Source organism: Gymnoscopelus braueri, assembly GCF_963280865.1.
Source record: "Gymnoscopelus braueri genome assembly, chromosome: 21".
NCBI lineage: Eukaryota > Metazoa > Chordata > Actinopteri > Myctophiformes > Myctophidae > Gymnoscopelus > Gymnoscopelus braueri.
In genome coordinates this window covers 45,306,323-45,321,957 of record NC_137623.1, presented here as the reverse complement: position 1 = coordinate 45,321,957, position 15,635 = coordinate 45,306,323, and the positions used below count along the sequence as shown (strand labels likewise).

At 41.2% G+C, this 15,635-nt stretch overlaps 2 protein-coding genes across 4 annotated transcripts in view; both read left to right on the top strand.

Moving 5' to 3' along the window:
- Window positions 1–1,935, top strand: part of galnt11 (UDP-N-acetyl-alpha-D-galactosamine:polypeptide N-acetylgalactosaminyltransferase 11 (GalNAc-T11)) — a 38,246-nt gene extending 36,311 nt beyond the window's left edge. For all 3 annotated transcript variants that reach the window (XM_080417954.1, XM_080417955.1, XM_080417956.1), the window contains one exon: window positions 12–1,935. In XM_080417954.1, the coding sequence (XP_080274080.1) occupies window positions 12–143 (132 nt within the window). In that variant the 3' untranslated portion in view covers window positions 144–1,935. The remainder of the gene's footprint in view (window positions 1–11) is intronic.
- A 3,006-nt stretch (window positions 1,936–4,941) lies between these two features.
- dnah5l (dynein, axonemal, heavy chain 5 like) overlaps window positions 4,942–15,635 on the top strand; it is a gene marked incomplete at its 5' end in the record, with an annotated part of 132,302 nt that continues 121,608 nt past the window's right edge. The window contains 11 exon segments of the mRNA XM_080417549.1: window positions 4,942–5,179; window positions 5,263–5,366; window positions 5,799–5,987; window positions 6,643–6,717; window positions 8,237–8,323; window positions 8,824–8,895; window positions 9,687–9,788; window positions 10,803–11,001; window positions 11,138–11,303; window positions 11,587–11,680; window positions 11,800–11,898. Of these exon segments, the coding sequence (XP_080273675.1) occupies window positions 4,942–5,179; window positions 5,263–5,366; window positions 5,799–5,987; window positions 6,643–6,717; window positions 8,237–8,323; window positions 8,824–8,895; window positions 9,687–9,788; window positions 10,803–11,001; window positions 11,138–11,303; window positions 11,587–11,680; window positions 11,800–11,898 (1,425 nt within the window).

Below are 15,635 nucleotides of genomic sequence, written 5' to 3'. Positions count from 1 at the left end.
CTCTCCTGTAGAAGTCTAATCGTCTGTACCAGGTTTCGGTTGGTCAGTGCCTGTCTATACTTCAGCCACTGGGAGCCAAGGGTTACGTCGCCATGGCGATCTGCGACGGCTCTGAGGCACAGCAGTGGCAACTGGAGGGCTGACGTCGATGTGGTCACAGAACCTTGTTCCTGGAGGGCTGCCCCATAGATTTAGACACGTAGACACCTCCTCATTGGCCGCTGAAGTTCGTCGGAGTTGGATGTGTCTTCTTCGCGGCCGCTATATTTTGCATGGGGCAACCGTGCGCCCAGCTGTCAATCACAGCGTGTCCTCGCCGGGTCTTCGCTGAATGGAGTTGCATAGAAATGATTAGCCTCGTTCCCAGCCATTTGCAGAGAGTGTCTATAGGGGCGGGACTTCAGTCGTATGTATTTCCCCCCGGAAAACGATTAGTTTTCGACCAATCACGACACAGAATTTCCGTGGGTGGTACTTCCGCCAAGTTCCGGTACTTCCGTTTAGACACTCAACCGGCGAGGTCTTGGCCAGCATGCATATAGTTTCAGGCTGCTGCGCATGCGCCCCTTATGAGCCCCCCCTCCACAATATGGCGCCCGAGGTGACATACAGCCCCAGGAATCCAATGTGGCGTCTGCCTTTTTATGTCTATGGGGCTGCCGCTGATGATGTCACAGGACCTTGTCCCCTAAGAGGGCTGACGTTGATGATGTCACAGAGCCTGGTACTGTATCTGATCATGTGAACTTTGACCTTTTTGGGGAGATTAATTTCTCTTTTCTTTTCTTTGAGAGACAATCAGAAGAAGAAGGAAGTATTAGCGATTGCATCACTTCCTGTTTGTACAATCATGTTTTGTTTGATTTGGGGAATTTTTAAAGGCGATATTGATAACATTTTTATGTAGACTCATAATAGAAAGATGATAATACTTCCACAGAGCTTTTAAAAAGGTACGGGAAAAAGTCCAAATTTGTTTTTGTTCACCTATTTAAACTGAAGGCAGCCGTAATCAATTGCTTGTGTTTTTGTTGGGGAAGATGCTTTTTTCCCCCCCTAAAGAGACACTTGGAGACTGCCACCACATTACAACGTTGCAAACGGCATAACGGCTGCCCTACAGATGCGAGTCGGGGAAATAAGGAACCTTATGCTAGGTGTTGAGAGTGACATCTAGTGGCTGAATGTTGTTTATAGCACCTTTTTAAAGTGTCTGAACAGTGAAGTGTATTCAGACCCTAGTCATGAGCTTTTGAACAATAGCTTATTTTAGTTTTTGTTTCCCTCATTGTTTTTATTTTAAACTCACGTTTTAACTATTTTGTCTCCCAATTTCAACCTGGCGTCCCTATGTTGGTCATGTTATTATAGGTGAAAATGCTTTTTAAAAAAAAGTTAAAATAGCACATCTACAGGCTAAAGACGCATCGAGGTGTGAGCTCTTTAGATTGTCTATTTTGGCTGTTCATCATACGATGAAGTGGTTGAACATTTCAAACAGGAAAACATGTCTTTTTGTGATATCTACATTTCCTTATGAGATTTAATTAATTAAATGTAATGTGAAGTAACTCAAATTTAACTAGAAAAGGTGTCCGTCAGGCTGGGTGAGACTCCATATTTGGGCATGACCCATGTGATATTTATGACGTCAATGTGGAAGTCCATATTTGGGCAAGACGCGTGCACCCTGGTCTGATCCCATACTTTGTAGGGACGGTGGGTCTTATTTAAGTTATAAATTCCGCCTTTGTCCTCGCAGAGATGACGTGAAATCAAGATTTTCAACTCCAGGAGACAAACTGTTAAAAATGTGTGTTTTGTTTTCTGATCGGTTCTCAACAAGTAACGTTAAAAAAACATGACACTGTGTGTTGCTTTTAATCAAAATGACTGAATGTTTGAATAAACGTGATGAACCTGATGTTAAAGCCATATTGTGTGTTTTCGTTGAAATATTGAATTGCTTGAAGCCCAAACAATAATGAGCTCAGCAGTAGAATATCTGGCACTCCACACAGGGGAAACGGGTTCGGATCCCGAGAAGGACATGGATTGCAGCTTTACACATGTTGAAGTTGCACTTTATTGTCATTCATAACTTTACATCAGAGGGCACAGCAGAACGAAAATATATTGCAATGGCTTCATAACAAACACCACAATTCATAACCTTAACTAAAATAGAATAGAATAAACTCGGTAATGATTAAGATTGAGCTGTACACGGTCTGTTTACTTCGGCGACATCTCACTGTATCTCCCAGTGAAAACCACGTGTCAAACGGGGCATCCATGTTGTAGTTAGAGCGGATTACGTTAAACAGTGATATGCGAGGAGAAAAAACTACAGGAAGAGAATTGAGTTTCAGTTTCGTCTGTAGAACGAGGGCGGACGTGATCGTCAAAACCGGATCCCAAATAATTCTGTTTCCGGTCATCAAACCGGAAACGGAAGTGGATCAAAAAAATTCCGAATGTGCACCCGGAAATTTTTAGCGCGAAAAGACCGTTAATCAATATTAACGACGGACACTCAACATTTACCAAACCATTTAAAATATAAAAAATGACTTGACGTATTGCACATATATCCCTGTTCTATTCACATGAAACCCCTGACCCATGGATTCTACAAGAATTTATATTGATTCCCAACCTGTGGACGTGAGGATATTGCAAGTGGAACACAATATAATTGGCAAAACACTACGATTTTAATGTAAATGTAACAATGTGGGATATTTTTTACTTTTCATACTGATATATGAACTTAAAGTAAAGAGAGTACGCACATTAGTCACGTGTTCACCGGGACACCCCCCCTCATCTAGACTGAGTAGCAAAACATTGAGCAGCATGGAGCATTGGAGTTTGGAAGCGCTCGTTGGAAATCACTCAATGGTCTGCGTACCACCTGTTTCTAAGTGTCACATAATGCAGGAGGCAGCAGGATGTTGTGCTTCTCAAAATGAGCGCTTCCAAACTCTGACACTTAGAAAAACAATCACCTGCACAGGATTTATTGACAGAAAGTAGCTCATAAGATGTCTATGGTGGATTTTTATGAAATAAAAACTTTGCAGATAGAAAGAGGATAATTCAAGCTTTCCGTGCAGCTGCCATGTTGGTGAGCTTAACCTTGTTTAATACAATCAGATAGGACTTTTCTGTTTGGATGTATGGGCTGTCAAGGCCAGAAAGTAGTTTTTTGCCACTCAGTAGGTGTTCCCGCATAACTTCCGGGTACGATGATGTCACGCGCATAGCCTCTATATAATTGGCAAAACACTACGATTTTAATGTTAATGTAACAATGTGGGATATTTTTTCTTTTCATAGTGATATATGAACTTAAAGTATACTACATTCATCCAAGCCGGAACACAATCGACTGATTGATCGTTACAATAAACATGCTCTGCAAATGCACGGGGCCCACCCATTTGGCTTTCACCATGGCAAGTGGTCAGATGGGTGGGCCTCAAACGCTTTCAGTTTTTCAAGCTCATCCAGGAAAGGTTGGGAACCACTGCATGTAAACATGACAAAGAACCCAACCAACCGATAAGACGCTAGTTTAGATATTGTCTTTGTTCTCTGTTGGTGTTTGGCTCTCTGTCTGACCTTTCACCTCCATACCGTATGTCTCTGGATAGGAGTGTCTTCTAAATGCCTGCATTTTAAACGTGTAAATTATGATAATAAACCATGTATGCAACATAATAGATAGATACTGTAGAGAGAGAGCGAGCGAGAGATATGTACTTACGTATACATACATACATACATGGATTTCTAATTGAATAATTGTTACAAATTTAATATAAAATATTGTAAATGTGAGGAAGTTAAACATGGAGAACATTTATTATCTGTAATAATATAACAAATATTAAATAGCTTAAAAGATCAAATCATACCCATTTCTGATCATTCAACCATATAGCTTACAAACAAGCAGTGATGTATTGTTATAGAGTTGCTGAGTCACTGACCCCCTGCATCGACAATCTCTTAGCACCAACCATGGTTACTGTGGTTAAACTTGTCAACAGTCTCAGTGGAGAGAGAGAGAGAGAGCGAGAGAGAGAGAGAGAGGGGGGGGAGACATAGAGAGAGAGAGGGTCAGACTCAGAGAGAGAGAGGGTCAGACTCTGAGAGGGAGAGAGAGAGAGAGAGAGAGAGAGATTATGATAAACGGAGAGAGAAAGAGAGGGGCAGAGAGGGAAAGGGAGGGAGGGGGTAGAGAGAGGGGGTGAGTCGCAGAGAAAGGGAGAGAGGGGCAGAGGGCCCACCCCCCTCTGGTACAGAGAGAGAGAGAGAGGTGAGACACAGAGATTTTGTGAGTGACTGGTTGCTCATCAGTGTTGCTGGTGTGTAACTAAGATTCATTACACACACTGAGCGAGAGAGAAGGTCGAACAAGAAAGACACAGAAGAGAGCGAGAGGAAAGACTTCCTTTGGTTAAGTAAGTCTATTCTATTTAATTCCACTCTATTAATAATAATAATAATAATAATAATAATAATATAATTATACCTATTTGATCCTGTGGGGGAAATTCAGTTTTCAGCTTCACCCAGCTGATTGCTGCCCAAGTGGTCAGTCAGACTTGAGCGCAGTAGAGTGGGGTGGGGAAGGGGGGGGGGGTGGGGAGGGTCAGTTGAAGGTTAACCACGTTAACCCCAGCATCCATATTCTGGACGAATCTTTGCAGAAAATAGTAGATCTGCAAGCTTGCTTTGCGATGCATTGTGAGCTTGTAGGTCAGCTATTTTCAACAAAACATTTAGTGTAGAGTTAAAACGGTGCGTGCACTCCTGTATAAAAAATAAAATTTGGGCAAAGGAATTTCCCCTGTTCACTACTTTCAACCTCGCGTCACTCTCTTCTCCTGTTCACCCACCCCCCCCCCTCCCCCCCACAAGATTACTGCTATGGAGTCACATCCTCCAGGTGAGGTTGCAGAGGTGGAGGATGTGTCCAGCTTCCCCCCAGCAGAGAGCTCTGATCCTGGGGTGAAGGGCTCCAGTCCCTCCCCTGGCACAGACCTCCAGCCAGGGGAGCCGGGGACCACACGTGTCCCAGAACAGAGGCTTGACGTTGGGCAGGAGAGACCGGGGGAGACTCCTGGCACCTCCACTAAACACACACCTCTGAGTAACTTCCTCACAGGTACTACTAATATAATGCTGTATTATATTATTATATGATGTAATAAATCTAAAAGAAATTCTGTGATGTGCTCCAATCAACAGAGAGAACTGGCAGGGGCCATCGACGAATAGGAGGCCAGAACCCAAGAACCACCAATCAAGTAGCTTCTCCGGTTGCTGATCCCTCCCCCAGCGCCAGCACCACTGTGAGTGGTGACCTAATGACTCCAGAACGAGCTTGGCCAAAACGAAGGCAGTTTTTCCTTTTGATTGATTTGATTGAATACTGTATTGGCGAATTTGTTGGGCAGTACAGTCAAAAAGGCTTGCCAGAGATTCAGAGTGTTTTCAATAACCTTTGAAAAATCATTGAATGTTATTCTTCACAACGATCCACCCACCGATCACTTTAAAAGAAGAGAGTAGAGTCTCTTAGAAGGGTTAATTTAACTGACTAAATGTTTTAAATTATTTTATTTAAAAATAAAAATCGTCTCTTTCACACTTATGCCAGTAGTATCTAAAGCTGTCAAATAATTGTAGTGTAAAAAAGTAAATAATTTGAGATGTATGCTGGAGTAGTAGAAGTAAACAAATGGAAATACTCAAGTAAAGTATGTGTACACCCCTGTGTGCAGGTGTCGGGTCAGAGGAGCGTGCTGCTGTCTAACGAGGCGAGGATGATGATAGCGAGGCAGAGCAGAGCGATGAAGGAGGAACGACGGGCTTCCCTGGACGCCAGACACAAGTACCTGCTGAGCAAACTGGTGGGCGCTTTGACCCTGGGGGAGACGGAGGTCCAGGACGCCCTGGTCTCTGACGACAAGGTAGCACTCTGTTTGGATTTTGATCTACTGTAATGTAATGAATCAATTAAAATGTATGCATTTAGAAGACGCTCTTATCGGGAGCGACTTACAATAAGCAAGGTAAACACATACATCGTATGCAGAGAGACAGTGTAGTGCCTCAGTAAATTAGGATCACAGGTAAACCAAGAACCTCAGTCTAAACCAGGGGTCTTCAACAGGGGGTCCGGGTCACTCCGGGACCCCTAGGGGGTCCTCAGAGATACTGCAGCGGTGCCGCCAAATCTTTGTGTGATAGGAAATTTATTGTTTTATTTTTACATTAACCACTTGAACCCTTGCGTCCCTATTCTGGGGGCAACATTAACCAAAAATAGCCGATCTACAAGCTCACAACACGCTTTTAGATCGGCTATTTTTGGCGTAGAGGTTTGGCGTACAGGGAAAAAAGATCAGACCAAGTACCGGGCCAAAGGTCAAGGTTTTAAGTTGTAACATGAATCTAATATGTAGTGGGGGTCCATGCTTCATTTCTCTCTCAGCTAAGGGGTCCTTGGCCTGGAAAAACTTTGAAGACCCCTGGTCTAAACAATATACTATAAAAAATGAAGCTCATATAATGTTGGATGAAGGTCCTGACAGGTCATAAAATGATTGTGATTGTGTTTTCCAGTTCAGTCTCATTGATGACTTCTTTGCTGCCAACGGATCTAGGAAGCTCATGTTCTTCTACCAGGGGACCTCTCAGGTAGTACTGTATTTCCGGGTCCAGAGAAAAGGGACTCCTGTAGGTATTTGTGAAGTCCGGCAAATTAACAAAATAGGTTTTGGATGTTTTGTGTTTTTCGTTTTTTGTGTGTTTTTTTTTCTCTCCATATATTAAGAACATTCTCATTATAACAGATACCTGTGTGGTATCTGAGGCCGTTTGGAAGACGGAAGAAGAGATGTTTCTCTGGGTGGGAATAATCACAAGCTTTTAGAGTCCGGAGGAGTCATTTTCAACAATCTTTTTATTGTCAAAAAGGCGAACAAATACAGGGTTCCAATGTAGTACTGCGCATCTTTGTTCATAGGACCTGCTTTGTCCTGTTGAACGTGACAACTGTATGTAGCCGAAAAACACAGAGTGTCCCGTTTCTCACAATAACACCATGTTATAAGCAAACAGATATTTTACCTAGGACCTGACCACTCACAACACAGGTTTTTAGAACAATAGACAATGGATCTACCTCCTTCACACTGACTCATGACAATTTACTTTAACCTATTTATAAAACTATACTTTTACACAAGCTCATATTATGCAATCTTTGTTTAACACCTTGTTACCTTTAAAATAAGACCACACATATATGTATTCAACTTTGTATGAATGATTTAGACAAAAAGAGATGATTTAAAAAGGACTTGGCGTTTTCCTTAGATTCAAGAAGAAAAGTTTACATGCAACTAACTGGTTTCTCCCCAACCACAGTTGTTCACACTTGTGTACTTACTATAGATTAAGCTTTTACTATGAACTAGTTATAATTACAAGAATTCAGTTTAAGTCTATTTCTTTACCAGCTGGCTGTGGGGAGAGAGAGAGACAATCAAGCAACATGCGTGATTAGATCGCATAATTAGAATGCGCCTTTTTGGGAACAAAGAACTCGGCCGGGTGTGGTGTTTTAGGTTCGCACCTAAGACAATAGACAGGATAGCAGAGTTTTAACCTAATTACCTCTGTAGCAGACCACTACAGCAGCTGTTCTCCCCCACACTCTGACATGGAACATTCTTGACAATTTGTGTTCATAGCATATTAACTTCATATTCATCAGTCTTGAATACTGATACACCACACCTGTTTTATAATCATTACATTTAAAATAGTTTGTAAACAGAGCTCTGACATATTAACAACCTGTTGGCTAATGTGTAGCTATTGTTCTCAGGTTTCAGCTACAGATCACCACTAATAAATAGGTTAGGGGTTGTGAGGGGTGGAGTTAACAATCTATTCTTCACACCCACTACCTCACCTTTTTTATTATTATTTTAATGTTAGACAACATGAAGCATATAAGCATGAAGCATATAAGCATATCTTCAAATATGTTTAGATTTCAGTGTATGACACATCATTTGAAAGCTTACACTTACAGTACATTGTGAACTTTCACAATCGACTTTGTTTGTTTTTTCTGAAACCATCACCGTAGTATAGAATTCTATATGTTAATGCAATCGAACATTAACATGTACGTTTATGTGTGTAGGCAATGACCTCCACTCATCCCTCTGTTATGGATGTTGGCTCCACCTCTCCACACAAGAGACTGTTCCTGACTACTGGATCTTCAGAGGTGAGAATGACCTCTTATAACAGTGGTTCTCAAAGTGGGGGTTCCACAGGGGGTCTAACACACCTGTGGAATGTTGTGTTATTACTGTGAACCGCGTCTGGTTACCATTCACTATTGTCTCAACCTGGAGTCTAATCACATGTTTGTTCACTGCTGTGTTCTGTTGGTATGGGAGACCGTGTGTGTGTGTGTGTGTGTGTGTGTGTGTGTGTGTGTGTGTGTGTGTGTGTGTGTGTGTGTGTGTGTGTGTGTGTGTGTGTGTGTGTGTGCGTGTGCGTGTGCGTGTGCGTGTGCGTGCGTGCGTGCGTGCGTGTGCGAGAGTGCATAAAAGAGGTCAGCACAGCAGGTTTTTTTCTGTTTTTACAGGTCTCCAGTGGGCACATCCCACAACTGTTAACTATGGCTAGGCTGGTCTAAACTAAGCTGAAATAATTAAACTAAACTTATAATTCTGGTTATGTGTCAAACTAAACCATGTCTCTCTCTCTCATGTTTCTCAGCCATTGCTGGGGAAGTGTCTGTTCTTTCTGAGGACAACTGACAAGGCCATAACTACAGCTAACATACATCAGGTCAGCAAACCGGTTTCAACATGTTATTAGTCGTGTTTCCATAAACCGATGTTTGGTCAATAAAGAAACCCCAAAATGGAAACTCAGAGTTTGGATTAAATTACTCAAATATTATAGGGTATGTTTTCTGTAAGACTTTTGAAATCAATCAGTTTAAAAAGGCAATAAAACACAACGATGATGCAATTTTGCAAGTTCAGTTGTAATGTAAAGGTTCTAAGAGTGGGGTCTAGGGACCCCCATTGGTTGTAGGGGGTTCCAGGGGTTCCCCAGGTATATGATAGGTAGTTAGGAACCAAATGGACACAAACAAGGTCTGTAACTCAGACATTGTAGAAATGGAACCAAATTGTGTCCATTTGGATACATTTTCTACAATCTCTGATTGGAACCTTAACAGGTCCATTTGGTTCCATTTGTACACTCTCAGAATTACGGGGGTCCGTGGGCGTGGCCTAATGCATACACAGACGGCCAGACAACTAGTCAGTCAGACGGACAACTTGTCAGTCAGACAGGCATGTATTAGTCTAAGCCAGTTAGTCTAAGCCAGTGGTTCTCAGTGGTCCTTGAGGGGGTTCCGGGTGGTCCCCAGATAAATGATGGAGAGTTGATAACCAAATGGACCCTTATTTGGTAGATCTTTAACTCTTGAGAGCGTAAAATTAAACCAAATTCAATGAAACGGTGCATGGTTGGTGACTCAAATGCTGAATAAGTAATGGACCTTGATATGAAAAGGGTTTTGAAAACCACTGGTCTAAGCTGTGTTGACCTTCCTGTGCGTACAGGAGGTGACCTTTGGGATGCTGGACTGCTGTGATGACAGCGTGCTGCACAGCGTGGAGACTCTGCTGTCTGAGGTCATGTTACCTGCTCTCAGAGCTCAGCAGGTATCCTATCTCTCCCTTTCTACTTCCTCTTGACAAGGTTCTGTTTTTATATCAGGTTCTGTTATTAATCCTTTAAGACCGGGAACGCATCTGTCATTTTAAAAAAATTCTGGCTATTCAAAAATATAATTTTTGAATAATTTCTTTTAAATGTGTGCAGATCTTTGAATATATGTATTTTTAAAGCGAACATTTGTAACTCAAATATTTGTACTTCCCTGGAACAAAATATTTTGAGATTGGGGACCAAATGCATAAAATTTTGGGTGGTCATTGACATGAAAAAGTTTGAGAACCACTGATATTATAGCAACACACGGTTTTCAGAAAACGTCCCGGATTGAATGGGTTAATGAGGTTCTGCTCTAAACCTTTGTTTCAGTCTTTTTGATTCATTCTCTCTCTCCCCCATTCTCTCCCTTACACTGCCCACTTGTGGTCAAGTTACAAAAGCGCACGTGTTCAGAAACGACAAGTAGCCTATTATGACACCATGAGAATTTTACTCAAAGGGCCTAGAGATGTTGCAGTGTGAGTGAAATGCTTGTGGCTGCAAGAGTCAATACTTTCCAAGCTGTTCTTCGTAACTTGATGCAAAGATCCATGTGTCGCGTGGACGAGTCTGTGGATAGCATCATTGTCAGTATAAGTAACCCTGTGAAGAGTTGCACTAGATATATTGGCTGAAAAAAATACTGTATTTAACTGTCCCAAATGGCCTGTATAACATGTTTGTTTGGACAGCTTTTTATTTGTGTTCCTTGTTGCATGTAATTGTATGTTTTTTTTCTATGGACCATGAGTCTGCAATAAAAACACTCATGAATTAATTAATTAATTAATTCATTAATTAATTCATTCATTCTCTGTCTGTCTGTCTGTCTGTCTGTCTGTCTGTCTGTCTGTCTGTCTGTCTGTCTGTCTGTCTGTCTGTCTGTCTGTCTGTCTGTCTCTCTCTCTCTCTCTCTATCTCTCTATCTCTCTATCTCTCTATCTCTCTCTCTCTGCCTGTAGAATTGGGGTGTGTTGAAGGAAGGTGTGTGCAGTCCAGATGTCCAGGTGTTGTTGTCCTCCATGGACAACTTCATCAGCAGCCTGTCTTCGGTCAGAGCCAGCGTGGAGTCCAAGCTCCGCCTACGGCTGCCCCCGGGGGAGGAGGAGCTTATCGCAACCATCGCACACCTGCGCAGCCCCTCCCACTACAGATTTGCAGGTACAGTATACTGACGTGTGTGTGTAAATGGTTGCTTTATGTTTAAAAACTGTTTTAGAGTTATAGGCTTACAGTTGGGAAAACTGCCCTACTACAACTTACCTGTCGATTAACAACCTGTTATCTGTCCTCTCAGCCAATAACAGTGCACTGGTGGAGTCTCTGGAGGGCGTGGTCTTGGCGTGGGCCAATCAGATCAGACAGGTGCTGACGGAGAGTCAGCAGATGAGGAAGGAGCCTGACGACGTGGGACCTTCAGCTGAGCTGGACCACTGGAAGCAACGCATGACCATGTTTAACAGGTATACACACACACTATAGTGCTGGAATGAGCCTGTAGGAGTCACTATGGTGCAGTGACAAACTTCGCCTTTCCCGCCCGGCCTATTGTCACGCGTGTGTGTGTGTGTGTGTGTGTGTGTGTGTGTGTGTGTGTGTGTGTGTGTGTGTGTGTGTGTGTGTGTGTGTGTGTGTGTGTGTGTGTGTGTGTGTGTGTGTGTGTGTGTGTGTGTGTGTGTGTGTGTGTGTGTGTGTGTGTGTGTGTGTGTGTGTGTGTGTGTGTGTGTGTGTGTGTTAATGCATCAGTCTACTGGAGGAGATAAAGTGTCCTGATGTGAAGAAGGTTCTGGGAGTTCTACAGGTGGCCAAGTCCAGAGTACTGCACACCTGGAGACACCTGGTCGGTTGGTCTGTCTGTCTGTCTGTCTGTCTGTCTGTCATTAAGTACTCAAGTAACATTATTATGTACTCAAGTAACAATCAATCAATTGATTGATTGATTGATTGATTGATTCGCAGGATGGGAACATTACAGAGGTGGCCAACGAGGCTAAAGATAACGTGAGATATCTCTACACCCTGGACAAGTTCTTTGGGAAGATGGAGAGCTGTACTCCAGTAAGTTTTGTGTTCTTGACAAGATTCAGTTTCATGAACAAGGTTGTGTATTTAATGAGTACCAGGTTTCTACTGAGGCTCACTTCTTATTATAATTATGTCTTGTTCTTTATGACAGTGCTTCTCAGACTTTTTCATGTCAAGGACCCCCATCTGAAAATGTTTTGTGCCAGGGACCCCCAGAAGAGAGGATTTGTGTTAAAAAAAATGATAAAAAATGTTCCAATGCTTTCAAGAAAAAAAAGTTCAAAAATAGCAGATGTACAAGCTCGCAGCGCGGCACACATTGACGCGCTGTATGTGATCACACTGTCTTCAGCAACCACACAAACGTTGGTCAGTAAAGATATCTAGGCGACCGCCCATATTGATGTAATTTTGTAGTTATCAGTAGTATCCTTAATGGGGCATATCATTACACCCTAATGGCCACTGGGGGAATAGTTGGCGCTGTTGCGCACATTTCTATTTATATTAATCTATATATATATATCTATTAATATATACATAAAAATAGCCTTTCTATTAATAACATCATTATAAATAGATTTAATCCGAATAGGTATATTTAGAATTTAATTCGTTCATTAATTAATGCATTCTTAAATCCTCTCTTTTTCAATCTAATTCTCTTTTTTCTCTTTTTTCTATCTCTTCTCTGTCTCTTCTCCATATTAATCAGGGTGGTCACTGTATCTCCAGCCTTGGCAGTTCACAGCTGACAGCTGTAGCCTTTTCCAATTGACACCTGTCAAATGTTAGCTAACAGCTGACACCTGGTTATTTCTCAGTCTTTAGTTTAACCAGGGGGTCCGGGGCCTATGGCCCCTTATACTGTAGATCTGTAATTCTATGTGTGCGACAACTTCGTATGGGTGATCCGTGATTGTGTGATGATCATAGAGTGAACCCCTCCGTTCTTATGACAGCTACTGGATGTAGGGGATCGTAATTAATCTCTGGGATGGATAATGGTAAATAGTGGTACTGCAGAATTTAAATCATTAGGGCATAAATACAAAATATAATGATATGGGGACTAAATGGTCATCAGTGGTACTGCAGGCATGCATATGTCTATCAGAATTTAAATCATCGGGGTGTAAATATAAAATACCATGATATAGGGACTAAATGGTCATCAGTGGTACTGCAGGCATACATAGGTCTATCAGAATTTACCATACATACTTCACTTGTCATATCATAGGCTTATTTTTTACTATTCTACTATTCTAAACTATTTAAGAACATTAATAACATTAAAACAACTGCCGTAGCGATGAGAGTGATTAAAGTTGGAGTCTGACTGATCCCCGCCACAGGGGGATTCTAAGCACAGGACTCAAGTTGAGGTAATTGGAAGAGAGGATATGGTTAGACACTATGCTCAAACATTATACCCCATGGTTTTAAAAATAATATACCAAAATTTACCACATTATCACTCTTCTAATGTTTTGTTACGTTAGATAAAACCTTAATGGGACACCATGCATTATCCTAAACAATATATTTGTTTTCAAAACTAACTTATTAAGCCCAAACATGCCCAAAGTTCACAATTGCATGCTGGGTGATTATATCCAACCAATGGGTGGAAGTACCTAGGGACATGGTCTGTGGTTCCTCTGACAGAGGCATTTTCACACCTGAGGTGTTTTTTGAGCATTGTTCTCTCAGAGGCCCACAACTGCAAACAGGGAGACAGTGTATTTGATTTAATCATTAACTCTATGTAACACATTTCATGAACACATTTCATGAAACCTATGTTATAATGGTTATAATTATACAAAAATGTAAAAATTATATGAAAATAGCAAATCTACAAGGTCAATGAGACAAGGGTTTTTGTAATAAAAACTATGAGAGGGGGATTCCATTACCCCCCTCCCTCCCTCCATCATTGTTCTCACCCCATCCATTGGGTTTTCACACCTACTGGCAAAGGAGTTGCCCAACATGTCATCAGCACAGCAGTCACCCGTTTCTCAATTCAATTCAAAGGGGCATTATTGGCATGAGAAAACATACGTTTACATCGCCATAGTAGAAAGCTGTATGCCTGTGTGTACATGTGTACAAGGATTCATGTGTGTATGCTTGTGAGTTGTGATCTCGTTCTGGACTTTATTACTTTATGACCTACAGCTGGTGTTTTGTCAATGTATTTTGAGCTCAAGTGGTGTTAGTAAAGACAGAACTAGTATTTTATGGTCCACAGGTCCGGGGCCTATGGCCCATGTATTCTCAATGAGTGACAAGTTCCCACGCTAGCATCTATCTATCTATCTATCTATCTATCTATCTATCTGTCTATCTGTCTATCTCTCTCTCTCTCTACCGCTATGTCCGACCCGTCGAATCACCATGTGATGATGGGATTATGGGATTATGTTTAGGGTTATGTTTGATCAAAAAAATAAATAATGTTTTTTTTAATCCAATTATTATTTAATTTATTCATTAATTAATGTATTAATTAATGTACTCTTTCTCTTTTATCTATCTAATTCTCTTTTTTCTCCCTTCTCTGTCTAATCTGCCATTATGATATTAACCAATTCAACCTTCCATTATACATTTCAGACCAAAAAATAGCCTATCTACAAGGGTTAGGGTTAAGGTTGATCAAAATAACAATTCTTTAATGAAGTAATGTAGATGTAGAACAATAATTTAACTATTGAGAGTGTAAAATGATTAAAGATCCATCCGGGGGTACATGAGGGGTGAGGGGGTTCCAGGGGGTCCACAGTTAAATGATGGAGAGTTGGTAACGGGGGATGGTGACATATGGTTAATTTGCGATCTGTCCTTCTATCTAGCTATCTGTCTATCTGTCTATCCGTCTATAGGTCTATCTGTCTATCTATCTGTCTATCTGTCTGTCCTTCTATCTGTCTGTCTGTCTGTCTGTCTGTCTGTCTATCTGTCTGTCTGTCTGTTTGATCTAGTTATATGGCTATCAAGTATATTTACTCAAGTACTGTACCTACGTACAGTTTTGAGGGGTTTTTACTCTGTATTTCCACACAAATGTTGTACAATTTGTACCCCCAAAGCCTCATAACAACTTTAAACTGTTATACCGTTATTATAAGCACATAGATACATTAAAATCATTTTTGAACACTAATGCCGGCTTGTAAAAGATATTCTGTTCACACCCAATTCTCCCCATTATATAGTACGTTTTCTATGTCAATTTGAACATGTCTTTGTTCATTATGGGGGGACATCTAGCATAACTATAATTCTGACATTACTTTAACTTTCACATGACTGAACTCTAACAATACCCATGTGATTCCAGGGTGATGAAAAAATAAACAGGGTGCTCTAATGCCTACCATTCTGGGTGTCATACCAGGTGTTAGCTGTACATTTCTATCGTCATGATATAATGTGCAGATAGGGGTGCCAAATAGTATGATATGAAATGCTAGTGATCAAATCCCCCTTCCCTTAATGGTTTAGACAAATGTTATAGTGGAGCTGTAGGTATTGTAGAGCTGATCCATCTAGTGATTTCTTTTACAAAACTATAATTATTTGAGTTTGAGAGAGAATGTAGATAGAGTGGAGTGTACACCACTATAGCATTATTGAAAACACTTGGTTATTTGAAAAATAACCTTTTAGAAAATAATGTACTTACGACTTCGGGTGACTAGTAGTTTTCGTTCCCTGCCTATGTTGAATGCACTTATTGTAAGGCATTCTAATGTAGT